Source organism: Ascaphus truei, chromosome 1, assembly GCF_040206685.1.
Source record: "Ascaphus truei isolate aAscTru1 chromosome 1, aAscTru1.hap1, whole genome shotgun sequence".
Taxonomy (NCBI): domain Eukaryota; kingdom Metazoa; phylum Chordata; class Amphibia; order Anura; family Ascaphidae; genus Ascaphus; species Ascaphus truei.
Window position 1 is genome coordinate 245,106,081 of NC_134483.1, and position 15,869 is coordinate 245,121,949.

At 43.5% G+C, this 15,869-nt stretch overlaps 1 protein-coding gene across 1 annotated transcript; it reads left to right on the top strand.

Annotated features, from left to right (window-relative positions):
* LOC142494968 (E3 ubiquitin-protein ligase Topors-like) lies at positions 1–15,541 on the top strand. Its single transcript, XM_075599782.1, has 5 exons — positions 1–193; positions 2,793–2,826; positions 8,202–8,286; positions 13,172–14,126; positions 15,075–15,541. The coding sequence occupies exons 1-5, from the start codon at positions 1–3 to the stop codon at positions 15,539–15,541; spliced, it is 1,734 nt and encodes a 577-aa protein (XP_075455897.1).
* Positions 15,542–15,869: the final 328 nt, after the last annotated feature.

Below are 15,869 nucleotides of genomic sequence, written 5' to 3' on the forward strand. Positions count from 1 at the left end.
ATGGCCTCTTCGGCCAGGGCAGCCAAGAACCCATCTCAGTGGAAAGTTAGGACTGCTGCAGATGGAAGTGCACCCAAGCCTGCAGAGTTTAACCATGAGAGGAGGTTCTCTCAGTACCACCAGACTGGTCACATAAAGCCAGACTGTCCGGACTGTCCGAGGAAAGTCAGGGGCAATGTTCTCAAGCTGCGAGGTCAGTCACCCCGTGCGACTGGCACACCCAGAGGAGCAGCTGTTCAGCCAGTCCAGCCAGGGACACAGACAGGGGAATCTACACCTGCAGGGGGCATCAGGGTGCAACGGTCAGGTTGCAATCCAACGATGAAAAAATGTATATTGAGCGCGCTGTCCCTCCAAATGATTCCCCCCTCGGCTGTCCGGTTCCATCCTGCAGCTCCTAATCTCCCGTGATCAGCGGGGCACACTCAGCAAACAAAAATCTCAAAAACTGTCTAAAATTACACTAATAATTAATACATATAGAGCCCAAGCTACGTGGAGTAAAAGGGTGTAAACACCCAAAATCACAATTGTCCTAGTTGTAACAGGAGGGGAGAAGGTGCTAGGAATGCTAGATGGAAAAAACACAGACCTTAGACACTAACTCTCATGTGAACTCCTCGTGGTATAGCTGAGCTCTGGCAACAACACAAACAGACCGTCGTCACGGCCGTGCGTCGCTGCGTGATGACGTCACCAACGCGTTTCGTGTCACATGACACTTCATCAGGGACTGGTCATGGACTCTCATGGTGGCATTGAAATACCTCCTATAATTTGACAGGGTCTCTCATTGCTGGATGTAATAATCATAGGAGGTATTTCAATGTCACCATGAGAGTCCATGGCCACTCCCTGATGAAGTGTCATGTGACACGAAACGCGTTGGTGATCACGCAGCGACGCACGGCCGTGACGACGGTCTGTTTGTGTTGTTGCCAGAGCTCAGCTATACCACGAGGAGTTCACAGGAGAGTTAGAGAGTCTCAGGTCTGTGTTTTTTCCATCTAGCATTCCTAACACCTTCTCCCCTCCTGTTACAACTAGGACAATTGTGATTTTGGGTGTTTACACCTTTTACTCCACGTAGCTTGGGCTCTATATGTATTAATTATTAGTATCATTTTAGACAGTTTTTGATTTATTATGTTTCTGTATATGTGTGTTTATATGAAGAATTTTCTTTCTATGATATAAAGTATATGTATTAATTTTGGGTCTTTCTTGGTTTCATTTCATGCGCTCCTATTTTTGAGTTTTTTGCAATCCAACGATGCCCGGCAAAAGCAGTTTAGTGCGGGCACAGCACTTGTCCAGTAGGGGAGCCTTTGGTACCCCTGCCTATTGAGGATCTCACCATCCCTCTGCATTTGAGGCCACCAGATTCTGCAGTTCCTGAGGAGACCAGTAACCCCATGTCACGAGAGAGCAGACAATATATATAATAACCGGGCCAGATTGAACAAGATTAGGATAGAGTAAACTGAATGAGTTTATTTCTTATGAGCAGAACAGACAATACATTAAGCAAATAACATTATAGAAATATTTACACTTACTGGGGTTGGATAATGAGATATTCAGGCGAATAGCAGCTCATTAGTTGTTACAGGAATCAGGACAGTCACGACAAGCACAGGGGTGAGGCTGCAGGCACCTTTTAAAGCTAGGGACCTGGTTTTCAACATTAGCTGCATCCGATTGGCAATGAATTATCTTACACCTATTAGACATGGCCACGTATTGTGGGAGAGCTGATTTCACCCTCCCCTGACAGCTCCAGACAGGCGCAGTGGACATTTGAGTAGCCCCACTTAGGAAACAGGGCCCCAAAACCTTGGCACCAGCAGGTCTGGCTGAAGTGACATTGGACCGGTGAAGCTTTGTCTCAGGGTTTCACCTTTGTGAAGTGGTTCTCACCTAGTTGTGAGACCGGGTCTGCATATTCAAGGGGGTGAGATATAGCCCCTTTTATCAGCATATGGCCTCACCTCTGGTGTTACTTATCCACAGGGGTCAGGGAAGTGTAGGACATCTCAAAGGACTTTAATTATTCCTTCCTTGCCTACACTTAGCATATCAAAGCCCCATTTGATGAGCTCTGTTCTGCCTTATCACATATAGCAGAAAGATATACAAGTTCTAAAATATAACTTCTGGTGGAGGAATATGTTAAATGCATGTGCAACCTTGGCTATATGTGTACTGTTATCTCTTCAAGAATTTGCTGGCTAGCTTGTTCACCACTGAGATAGGATTTATATGTTACAACATTGCATTTCATATAAGCCTAACTCCTATCTCTTTAATGGGTAACCTTCGTGGCTTGCAGGGCGAGTGATCTGCAAGCCCAGTGCCGCGGGACCATGCCCGGCTGCCTAGAACTCTCTGTCCGCTGGCTAGGAGCGAAAGAACGGGGTCGCAAGCTAGCGGGGAACGGGAGATTCAGAGTTAATTAGGTTTGAACTTGGCATGGGAAAAAATGGCCGCCGGTCCCACGCGAATTACGATTCAACCGCAAGTTCAATTGGATAAATAGCCGGATGGGTTACTTCAAAGACGAAGCGAACTTCAAGTTCACCGCAACCACTTATTCAATTGACCTTGCGGTTAGCAGGGCAGCTTTCGAGGAAGGCTGTCAAGGAACACAATGTTAGTCTATAGCGCTATTGACTTCAATGGGAGTGCGCCATCTACTGAAGTAAAAAAGCGGCCACCGGCAGGTTTCTAAAACTCCCATAGACTTCTATGGGCTGCAGACTGTTAACCCCTGAGACATGGGTTAACTGCAGCTCTGACCCTGCAAACCGGGGCCGACAATGGGAGGTAAGGGAACACAGCATTATACACACAATATAGTCAACCCTTCCCCTCCCAACATGATTTATAAACATACAGGAATATAACACAGAGCTGCAGGGAGTTGCAGCCTTATCCTGGGGACAAAACAGATGTGACAAGTAAATGCAAGTTATTACCCTGCCAGCTGAGTGTGACCCCTTTATTCAGGCCTGGCATATCCCTACATCATGACACCTCCCCTACCCAAAATGTGCCCGGTGGGCCAGCTACCTCACATGGGGACTGGGTCAGTGGGGCAGCTTTTGAGGATTCACCTTTAGAGGGCTTATCTTGCCGGGACAGTCCATCTGCGTTGCCATGCTCGCTGCCCTTTTTGTGCTGGATGGTCAAGTCGAATTCTTGCAGGGCAAGACTCCAGCGGAGCAGTTTGGCATTCTCCCCTGACACCCTCTGCAACCAACTCAATGGGTTCTGGTCCGTTATAACAGTAAATTGGCGGCCATATAGGTATGGCTGGAGCTTGCGCAGAGCCCATACAATCGCCAGACACTCCTTTTCAATTGTGGCAGAGGCCACTTCTCTGGGCAACAGCTTGCGACTTAGGTATACCACCGGGTGTTCACTGCCCCCCTCCCCTACTTGGTTGAGTACAGCACCGATGCCATAGTCAGAGGTATCGGTCTGCACCAAGAACTGTTAGGTTTAGTCAGGAGCCGCCAAGATAGGGGCACTGACCAGCGCAGCCTTTAGAGCCTGAAATGCAATTTCACAGGCGGGAGACCAGACTACCAGCACAGGCTGTCGCTTCTTGTTAAGTCGGTCAAGGGTTTGGCCACAGCGCTGTACTGTGGGACAAACTTTCTGTAGTAACCTGTGGTGCCCAGGAAAGCCATAACTTGCTTCTTAGTTTTGGGGACAGGCCACTAGTCTATAGCTTCCACTTTGACTGGCTCTGGCTTAAGATGCCCTCCACCCACCATGTTCCAAAGGTAAAGAACTTCAGCCATTCCTACTAAGCACTTGGTGGGTTTTAAAGTGAGACCCGCTTCTCTGATCCTGGCTAGCACCGCAGCTACATGCACTAAATGGGATTCCCAGGAATTACTAAACACAGTAATGTCGTCCAGATAGGCCCTTGCATACCACTGCACCCCTTCCAGTAAACGGTTGACCAGGCGTTGGAAGGTAGCCGGGGCATTCTTCATCCCAAATGGCATCACCAAAAATTCATAGAGGCCACTCGGGGTAATGAAGGCCGACTTCTCCCTAGCCTCCAGGGTCAGGGGGATCTGCAGTACCCTTTACTGAGATCCATAGTGGTCAGATACTTTGCCCCGGCGAGTTCATCTAACAACTCATCCATGCGGGGCATGGGATAAGCATCTGCTACTGTCCCGGCGTTGAGCAACCGGTAGTCCACACAGAACCGGGTGGTTCCGTCCATCTTAGGCACTAGGACTACCAGGCTAGCCCAAGAGCTATGGGACGGTATAGTTACCCCTAGGGCAAGCATCTCCTATACCTCTCTCTCCATACTGCCCTTGACCTCTGCTGATACTCTATAAGCATGCTTATGCAGAGGTCGCATATCTACTGTAAGCACTGGGTGATCAGTGATGTGTTTTTACCCTGGCATATCTGTGAACATAGTCTATAATTGGCATTAGCATCTGCTGTGCGATACACTTTCTGACCAGCAGACTTAGGGAGGATTTGTTCATGTAAAGTACACCTGTGGTTTGGCATAGGTTTTGGATGCCAGGGTATCAATGAGCGTCCCAAATGTTAAATGGGAGTCAAACCATACAGTATGCCCAAGTATTTAAAACTACTAACAGGAGTTAGGGTGGTATTAGTGTTGGTTCTGATCTGGAGGTCAGTCATTGTGAAGGAAAACCGTTATACCTCGCCTAGGCTTCAGAACTCTGCCAAGAAAGCTGAAGGCCTTGTGACTGGATACACATCTGCACCGTTTGCAGCAGACTTCCCAGGAAGCTTAATCACGCCCTGCAACTTGTTATCTTCAATCTTTGTTGAACTTACAGGCCTGGGAATATGAAAGAAATTAAACGTAACACACGCCAGGTTTCAAATCCTTTGTCTCAATTTATTACTCATAGGGTAATGACTTTTATACAGGAAAAATAAGATAATGGTTAGAGGCGTAACATAGGCGTAACATAGGCGTATCCTGGGTGTGTCTTGGGCGTAGCTTTGATTAGAGGCGTGATTTAGGGACAGGACATATTAGTGGCATGATTTTGGGACGTGTCTTTCCCAATACAAGCAATGTCTGAATACATAGCTTATTCATTGTCTGTTATCAAAAGAGACCTTGAATCTTTAGCAACTAATTATACTATTTTGCTTCTTGCAGAGAACCATTCTATTATATTCTGACTAAAAGAGCAGGAGACTAACAATACACAAAGTATCTTAGCAATATCCTGAGCAGGAAGAAAGGAAATGCAATTTGGCAGAAACTGACTGCATTTAGGAATTTTATTTCAGCAAAAGGCTGACTACAGAATCTTAACTAGTTATGATCAGACAAAATGGAAGCTTAACACAAGTGTAGATTCTGTCCTGACCTACTGGTCCTAACACATTGGAAGCTTTAAAAATTTAGCCTTGGTCCCAAATATCATTGTTACAGTCTTGTCAATGTTTAAAAATAGTTTGTTTTGGGAGATCCAATTTTCAAGTCTCAAAATGTCAGATTGTAGTATGTGTTGAAAGTCGGAGAAGCTAGGGCTGTTTGCATATAAGATTGTGTCATCTGCATACATGTGTATTGAAGCTCTTTTACAGCTGTAGGAAGATCATTGATGAACATCGAGAAGAGTAGGAGCCCCAGAACAGAGCCTTATGGGACACCACAGGTGATATCCAAGGGGGTGGAGTTGGAACCTGAGATAGACACATGTTGGGATCTACCTGATAGGTAGGAATGAAACCAGTTTAAAGCATGCTTCCCTATTCCAGAGCACTGGAGTTTATTAAGCAAGATAACATGATCAACAGTAGCAAAAGCCTTTGCAAAATCTAGGAATATTGCACCAGTGAGTTGTCCCAGTTCCTTTCCACACTGGATTTCATTGCAAACGTTTAGTAGTGTAGTTACGGTGGAGTGTTTGGGGGCGAAAGCCAGGTTGGAATTGGCTAGGGAAATTTGTCTTGGTTTAATAACCGCTTAGTTGGGAGTGGACACATTTTTCCATAACTTTGGATAGTATTGGGAGAAGAGAGATTGGCCTCTCGTTTGGGACAGTGTTTTTGACCCCACTTTTGAAAATTGGGACAACTCTGGCAGTTTTCCAGGTCTTATGGATATGGCCTGCAGCCAGAATAGAGTTCATTATGGAAGCAACTGGTTTGGCAATGGCTGCGGCACCAAGTCTTAGGAACTTGGATTGCAGTAAGTCAGGGTATGGCTTTCTGGGCATTAATACATAATGTATTAAACACAATAAACCATACTTTAATACAGTATAAACCTCTGGGAACGTCATATATGTGTGGGCCCTGCATTGGGGATACATGGGCTTTAAAACTAGGAGTCTGGGGGACTCTGTTTAGCCCCAGCTCCTTTCGTATCCACAAATAATGCCTGCACGCCGGGGAGAATTAGGGCGACTTCCAGTAACTCAGCCCCCGAACTCCTGCAAACAAAATTAATACATTTTGAACCAAATATCCCACCAAAACTTTTACTCCTTACGTTTCAGGACTCTGGGACAAAGGGGACATGAAAAGTGGAAAAGCAGGGGTCACTTAACTTTTACATGCAATGATACCTGGCCCATGGTGCTAGGTAGCTGCCAGGGACCCATGATTCAAAGGGAATACAGAACAGAATGCATTAACTGGCCCACTGGGCTTACATAGTTAACCCCACACACACGTTTCCTAGCTTACACCCTATGGGGGACAGTATACTGTAAGGGGAACAGAATTAAAGGGCAACACAGTAATGTACAATATTTGACCCAAGAGCTGACACTCAACCCTTGACATACGGTTTCAGGGGCAGCCAGCCGGGCGTCACCTTTATTAATGAAGGCCAGCTACCTCCTGCAGTCACATATATCATTTAATTTATTATTATTATAATTATTTGTATTATTTCTCTTTTCCCCTTTATTTCCTCTTCTCTTTTTGTCTCTTCTATTCTGATATTCACATGGGGCATGTTATGTCTGATTAAGGTTATTATTTGTTTCTATGCTTTTAAGTTGTTATATTTTTTCTATGTTCCCGGACGAAATTTGAGCCCCTGTACTTTCGAAAGAGTAATTATGCCTGTATTTTTTTTCATTGTGCATTAAATATAATTGATATTATGATGATACTTTGTATTTGATAGGATTAGTTTTCTTTGATCATTACTTTTGTTTATTTTATGTTTTTTTTTTTCAACTTTATGTTTTATTCAGTTTTCAGACATACAGCAGTTATAAAGCATACTATAACATGGGTCAGCTTCTTTGCTGTATTTACTGCCACTTCAATTCACACATAAACACACTTACACAAAGACTCAGGGGGCGGGACACTAGGGGAGGGGAGGAGGGGGGGGATGGGGAAGGGGGGGACCCCTGCTGCTACCGCTACCGGTTCTGCCATGAGACACCGTTTTTCCAGACCTCTCGAACTCCTCGTGCGTCCTAGCTAACCACTTGATCTGAGGCTGCAATTGTCCCTATCAGTCATGTCCGTCCTTGTAGTGCGACTACTGCCATTCGTTGAAGGAGAACTCACCTTGTGCTATCACAGCCAAATGGTGGCATTGCTCACCCCCGTGATGTCGGTTTGCGCCAGCCACGGAAACCATACTTTTTGAAAATTTGAGCCAGTCTCATTGACCAAACTTGTCAATTTCTCCATCTGGCAGACGAACCAAATTCTGTTCCGAATCTTATCTATTGATGGAGTCGTGTGTTGTTTCCACAATGCCGCTGTCTCGCACCTCATTGCTGTCGCAAAATGGGCGACTAGTTTATTTACTGCTCTCTACAGGCCCTCCAGTGGTTTATTTAATAGAAATAACCAGTGATCCAGAGGAATTTCGAAGCCCAAAATCCTCTTTAGCCAATTCTGTATTTGTTCCCAGATCGGGCGCAATCGAGGGCAAGACCACAGCATGTGCAACAAGTCCCCAGGCTCTCCACATTGTCTAGGGCACAAGGGGGAGTAACCTGGTACAAATTTAGATAGCCTAACTGGGATGAAGTACCACCTCATTAGAACTTTATATGAGTTCTCCTTCAATGTCGTGCAGATCGATGTTCTTGCTGCCGCTTCAAAGATTTCTAACCAGTCCTCGTCCTCTAATGTATCTCCCAGATCTCTCTCCCACTGTGTCATGTAGTCAAGTCTCTGTCTGCTGCCCTCTCCAGGATCGATCACTTCCTTATACAAGATAAGTCCCCGTGGTACGTGTCCACGTGCACAGAGCGTTTCAAAATTAGTCACTTTAGGACGGTTGGTGTGTTGGTATAAAATGCCCGGATCTGGAGGTATCTAAACAATTCTGTGTTCGGAATGCCTTTATCTGACTGAATCTGTGTGAATGTCTTAATAGTGATTCTACCCTCCAAATCCTTCAACCTCCCGTACCCACTCTGTCTCCAGAGTAAAAAGTGTCCCTCGTCCATTCCTGGAGCAAAGTCAGGGTTTCCAAATAATGGGGTCATCAGTGAGATCCTCATGGTCAGGGCGCATTTAAATTTGGTGGCTTCCCAGAATGCAAATTATTTGATCATTGAGGACAGCGGTCTCGAGATCTGCTTTAATCTAAGTCTTGGGTACCAAATCAGATTCTGAATTTCTAGTGGGGCACAGATATCCCTCTCCAGCTCCACCCACCTACGTAGTTTCGGGTCTGTGTGCCAGTAAATAATTAGACCCAAGAGCTCAAGAGCTGACACTCTCAACACTTAACATACAGTTTCAGAAGCAGCCAGCCAGGCGTCACCTTTATTAATGAAGGCCGGCTACCCCGTGCCATCACATATATCATTTCATTTATTATTATTATTTCTCTTTTCCCCTTTATTTCCTCTTCTCTTTTTGTCTCTTCTATTCTGATATTCACATAGGGCATGTTATGTCTGATTAAGGTTGTTATTTGTTTCTATGCTTTTAAGTTTTCTCTTGTTCAAGATTAAATGAATTCTATTATACATTTGTATTAAGTCTAAAACAGATTCTATATAGTCTGCTGAAAGACTAATTATGTAATTATGATTAGCCCCTGAGGAAGTCTGATATAGACGAAATGCGTAGGGCTGAATCTTGCCGTACAGAGACATTGGGGGTCATTCACTCACTGTTGGTGGACTTCAGCCTAGAATAGGTTCCAATTACTCAGCCCAGTGACTGCCTATCGGTCGTGCAGCAGTATCTGAGGGCTGTTATATAGTAGCCACGTGCGCTAACCCATGCGCGTCACTTCTAATTGGCTTAGGTTAGTCAGCCCTTCTATACAAGGGCCACTCGCGCGCACAGCAATGAGCGTGCATCCGGCTGACAGCGGGGAAGATAGGGAAAATAATATTTTCACACCGCTACCGGCACAGATATGTATGTATGTGTATGTATGCATATATGTGTGTATGTATGTATGTGTGTGTCTGAACGTGTCTGCACAATGTTAATAAATATTTTATTTTTACCAAAGCGTTTATTTTTTTAATAAATAATAAATTACACACATACACACACATATACATACACATACATACACACAAACACACAGTACCTTCTCACAGCTCAGCATAAACACAAAAAGCGTGCGGCACGTGCACTCGCGTACACTCTATAGAACAGCCCTAAAGCTGTTTTGGGAGTGCTGTCTTTCCAGCTCCTGAGTTGTGACCCAGGGTGGTCTGAATGCTTACCTCAAAGACACTTATGTACGTGCATTACTTTTGTTTAGTAATAATTAAAGCATTTTACACTATATTTGCTTTTTTCTTCTTGTATGTGGGATTCCCCTCCCACTATTTTCCTTTTGAATCATTTGGGATATTGTCTGTGACGGTGTGAATTTACCTGGATGAATTCAGAGCTGGTTACTCTGTGTAACCATACTGCCTGTTTGTCACGTGGAACACGAGTCTAACATTCAAAGATTAACCTAAACTGTTTCAGATTATTATACATTGTTGCACTATTGTTGTTATATTTTTTGTATGTTCCCGGACGAAATTTGAGCCCCTGTACTTTCGAAAGAGTAATTATGCCTGTATTTTTCTCATTGTGCATTAAATATAATTGATATTATGATGATACTTTGTATTTGATAGGATTAGTTTCCTTTGATCATTACTTTTGTTTATTTGATGTTTTTAACAGGAAGACTAGTATGTTGTAATATACTATTTAAGATTGATGTCATCACGGAGGGGAGGTAAGTGACACGGTATGTTGTCATGATGCGGTAAGTTGCGTAACACACTATACAGTGAGTGTTTTTATAGTTCATTTGTGGATGAAGTTTTTTCACATTTTATAACACGATTGACGTGCGTTACGCCTGGGGGACGGTATAAATGTACTGTAGTACTTTTTGTATATAGAGCCATTTTGACAAAACGTCGATTTCACAACTGGCGAAATAGTGTTGATCCAGATATGATAAATTCCCACTGGGGAATACCTAGACACCGTAGTGTCCCTTGTCTTTCCTGATCCTGGGTGATGTAAAATGTTCCTTTGATGACAGAATTGCAGTATATGCAATGTATTGTAAGCATGGATACATACCATTCGTTTTCTCGGTGAGCAGTGTTTGTCTTAATGTGGGCATAGATCTCGCTGCTCTGACCAAATTGTCTAGAAGTTCCTTACACATCTATAGGACAGCAAATATCTGTATGACTTGTATTGAGCAACATTTTTATTCCATGTTTTTTAACATTACTGTGGCTTATAATGAAACGATGTGGCTCATGGATAAAGATATTATTAAAGTGAAATATTCAATGAGCAATGCAAAATAAACGATAACATCATTATTCTTTTAATGTTACATAAACATGGTGTAGGGCAATTAATTTGTAATGAACATGAGCCCAATATGCAGATCGTGCTCCCCATCACTCCGATGGTGGAAATTAGAAGAGGTTCATCATGGGAGAGAGAGGAGTTGAGGTGCATGAAAGCAGGAGGGAGAGAAGAGGGAGAGAAGAGGCCACATATCTGTGTGTGTATGTATATAATGTGTTGTGCCCTTTTCCATGCCTACCATTGTGATGTCACTCAGTGACATCCTGGATGGCATTACAGTCTCTTGGAGGCAGCAGTAAGTACTGTACTAAAGAGGCTCTAAACTACTAATAACTGGAAATGTTATTTTGTTATATGGAAGATAAACTAGTAATATTTCTATGCCAGGTCAAAATGTAATTCATCATTTCGTTTTGATGGCATTTTAAGAACGTTTATATAGGATATATGTCAATGTATCAGTCACAGTGTAATCAGAAACATAAATGGAGAATATTCTCTCAGATAATGCAGGATCACTATGACTAAAACATCCTCTAGGGGTGTGCCCTACTAGTTAATAAGTGTAGAATGGGGTTATTGTTTTCTAAATATATGAATCATTCAGATGATCATATTTCTGTTGCCTTCCTTTCTATAATATATCGTTTCAGCATATAATTGAGTAATTATGAAAACCACCTAATGACTATCTTAAACTGCAGGCAATCATTCACATTAACATTGTTAGTATGTAAAAACTAATACATAAATCCCCATTCCAATATTATTGTTATTAAAATGATCTTTTATGTACACAGCACCAACATATTCTGCAGCGCAGTACAATGTGGGGGAAAAGACAAGAACAAAACATAAAATACATACAATTTAAAATGTAATGAGCTCCTTGCTGCAAGAAGTTGACATTAACCCCATTTCTTCACTGAAGGGGTTAAGTAGACACGATGTGTAGGCATTATTGTATTTAATAGTTTGTTCCTGGTTTTTTTTTTTTATGAGAGGGACAGAGAGACAGAGAGACAGAGAGACAGAGAGACAGAGAGACAGAGAGACAGAGAGACAGAGAGACAGAGAGACAGAGATCTGTACCATGTTGACTGAGCTTTAATATTCAAGAATGAATAGATGATACCATTCTGTGGCTAACGAAACACTTTTATTTACTTACATACACACACACACACACACACACACACACATGGAACATTCAAGGACTATTTAACACCTCAAGTCATAAATCGCACACTACATAGGGGGGAAGGATATGCTCTGGTCACAGATAACATTCCTAGAGATCAGTGTATCTCAAAAGCTCGAACAAATAAAAACATTACGTTAGCCACATAACGGTATCATCTATTCATTCTTGAAATATACATTCAATCTTGAGATGTACCTTGTGCATCTATCTTGCCTCATGTTTTCTCCATTGACCTGTATGAATAAACCAATCTAGAGACAATCTCCTGTAAATGGGAATGAAACGTAGCAGTCTTTAACAATCCAAACAGACTGGTAACAATTGACTGTAACGTACATTTCATACAATTTATTCCTCACTGTTGGTTTCACATACATCAGTGTTTAAATGTTCATCCTTCCTAATTAGCCTTACATAAAACTAGTTGATATTAGAAAAGCCTGTATGAAAGTAAATTGAGTGACATGGTGTTTTTGAGATATATATATATAGTTAACTGAAGGGCAAACAGAGAACAGCACTCAATAATTGAGTGCTGTTCTCTGTTTGCCCTTGGTTTAACTATTTTTGGGTACTTATGTCTATAGAACATGCACCACACCATACTTGTGCCAGTTGAGTGCCAGCTGCCTCATATATATATATATATATATGCAAATATATATATATATATATATATATATATATATATATATATATATATATATATATATATACACACACATATATATTCACTTTTGTTTTAAATATGAGTTACCTACTTTTTGTTTTTGTATCATGTTACACACATACACGTCTATATTCAAATGCAACAGAGAGTGTCCCAAAACAAGCACTCTGGTTACAAAAAATTGAAAAAATATGTATTCAATACAAGAAAAGACAGCTTAAAAACACTGTATCACTAAAGTTCCTAAAAAATCTCCTATAAGACCAAATAGAAAGCACATCTGAACACTATAACACAGAACTGTGAGATGCAAAAAAATGCAATGTATTGTAATGGAATGAAATGGAAAAAATGCTAAAATCGCATCTTCTAGACTTTTATTGTAATAAAATCTATATGTACAGTATTGTATACAGAAACCTGAATATTTTTTGTAGTGAGTAGGCAAGACTGGATTTTTTATATTTGACTTATTTTCACAGGTGATGGCATCAACTGAGGAATTGACGGTAGATGGCAGCTTTTCATCGCAGGATGGTACATCACAGGCCCACAGTATGCCAACGGCTCCGTCCCCGGACTCAAAGTGCTCCATTTGCATGGAGAGGTTTAATAATGTGTCCCACCTGGACCCATGCCGGCACAGATTCTGCTTCAACTGCATTCAGGAATGGGCAAAAACCAAAGCTGAGTGCCCCCTGTGTAAGCAGCCCTTCCGCTTCAACTTCCACAGCATCCAGGCTGATGATGACCACAAGCAATACATTCTGAATGGTACCTTTGCCAGACCAGATGGTAACCGGTTTCAGTATCGCACCACTTATAGCAATAACTACAGCATGCCCTTCCATCCCCTGACATACTCATTCCCTCATACAACATTCACACCTCCGGACAGTAGAATTCTGTTTGATGGGCGTTCAAATCAGACATTACTGCAAAGGGGCGGAGATTTGCACCAGATGATACAGAGGCTGGCCTCCAGGAGACAGGCAAGTGCTGAGGGGCAGTTAATGAGTGGGATCCAAGAGGAGGAGCTTATCAACTTCAGGAGGGCTCTGTATTACTCTGGAGTACGAGTCAGAAACATCCAGGGTGGAGGCCAGTACAGAGATATATCTGCTGAGTTCATCCGACGGAATCCTGCTTCACTTCACCGCCTCGTGCCCTGGCTGAAGCGGGAGCTAATTGTCCTGTTCGGCAGTCATGGTTCCCTCATCAACATAGTGCAGCACATCATCATAAGCAATGTGACGCAATATGACATGGAGAGCCAAGCCTTTGTGGAGGACCTTAGGCCGTTTCTGAAATACCGCACTGACCACTTCCTGCACGAGTTCATCAGCTTCGCCCGCTGCCCCTACAACGTCAAGGAGTATGACCAGCATGCCATTTACGACTGCCTTACCCCATCATACATGGAAGGAAACCGCTCAGACTCGCCCATCTTCATATCATCTGATGAGGCGGATGCTAGGGGGCCAGATGTCCCCTCTTCTGCTCTTGGACTCAGCCAGACTCCATCTGATGATGAGATAAAGGCTATGTATTGCTCCAGAGTACGTGTCAGAAACATCCAGGATGGAGGATGCTACCAGGATATCTCTGCTGAGTTTTTCCAACAGAATCCCATCTTTCTCTACTATCTCATGGCCTGGTTGAGGAGGGAGCTAATGGTTGTGTTCGACAGTGACGATTCCGCCGTCAACTTCGTGCAAGACTTCATCATGAGGAATTTAATGCTGTACGACATGGAGAGCCAAGCCTTCTTCGAGAAACTTAGAACCTTTCTGGTACACCACACTGATCACTTCCTTCAAGCGCTAATCAACTTCGCCTACTTCCTCTACAACATCGAGGCATACGATGAGCCCGCCAATTGCGACAGCTCTGCCCAATCATCCATCATCACCATATCATCTGATGAAGATGATGTTAGGGAGCCAGATGACATCTCATCTGCTCTTGGACTCGACCAGACTCCATGGGACGATGAGACACCAGGGACTTCCTATTCAACATTAGATCAAGCCACAGCTATCAACAATGCAACAACTCAGGTCAACATAAACATGGATTCCGCTTCAAGGATGGAAGACACCGAGGCAGACGGCCAGCACAGCAATTACGACTGCTCTGCCCAGTCATCCATCATCACCATATCATCTGATGAGGAGGACGTTAGGGAGCCAGATGTCCCCTCATTTGCTCTTGGACTCGGCCAGACTCCATGGGACAATGAGACACCGGGGACTTCCTATTCAACATTAGATCAAGCCACAGCTATCAACAGGGCAACAACTCAGGTCAACATAAAAATGGATACTGCAAGGGTGGAAGACACCGAGGCAGACGGCCAGCACAGCAATTGCGACTGCTCTGCCCAGTCATCCATCATCACCATATCTTCTGATGAGGAGGACGTTAGGGAGCCAGATATCCCCTCATTTGCTCTTGGACTTGGCCAGACGCCATGGGACAATGAGGCACCGGGGACTTCCTATTCAACATTAGAGCAAGCCACAGCTACTGCGCCAACCACCATGGATAGCTCAGAAAGCTCAGATGAAGATCCCTCTATCAACAGAGCAACAACGCAGTTGGACATAAACATGCATTCCGCTGCAAAGAGCCAAGACAGAAGATCATCTCCCCCTGCTTCATTCCCGCAAGATAAGTGTGCTCTCAAAGCTAGCCATAAGGATAGCACGTCAACTGACAAACATGGCTATTCTAAGAAGAAAGAGAAGAGAAAAAGGCCGGTCATCTCAGACTCTCGCGTGTCTGACGTGTCTGACGTGTCTGACGTGTCTGACGTGAGAGAAGCCAGGAAAAAAAGGAAGCTTGCATAGCAGCTATGAAATTTCAAGATGGAGGGCACGGTCAAGGAGTTCATCTAGCAGTCCGGGCCATAACAATCAAAGGAGCCATTGCAGCAGGGACAGACCAAAAACAAGGAGCTTCAGAAGTCCAGAGAAGAGTGGGCACAAAGGCTGAAGAAAAAGTAGAAGATCAAGGAGTAGAAACAGGAGCTTGTCCTGGAGAAACAGGACTGTCACAAAACAGTGAAAGCTCCAGGGAAAGTGACGGGTCCAGTTCTACAAGCAGTAACCACAACAGGTTCGACGAAGGAGAGATGAAGCACTACTGGAAAAAAATATTATCTAGAGAGTGTGTCCC

Coding starts and splice junctions, on each gene's coding strand:
- LOC142494968 (XM_075599782.1), top strand. CDS start 1: ATGGCCTCTTCGGCCAGGGCAGCCAAGAACCCATCTCAGTGGAAAGTT. Junction 2,827..8,201: donor ACCGGGGCCGACAATGGGAG/GTAAGGGAACAC, acceptor TGCCCTCTCCAG/GATCGATCACTTCCTTATAC. Junction 14,127..15,074: donor CATGGAAGGAAACCGCTCAG/ACTCGCCCATCT, acceptor ACTGCTCTGCCC/AGTCATCCATCATCACCATA.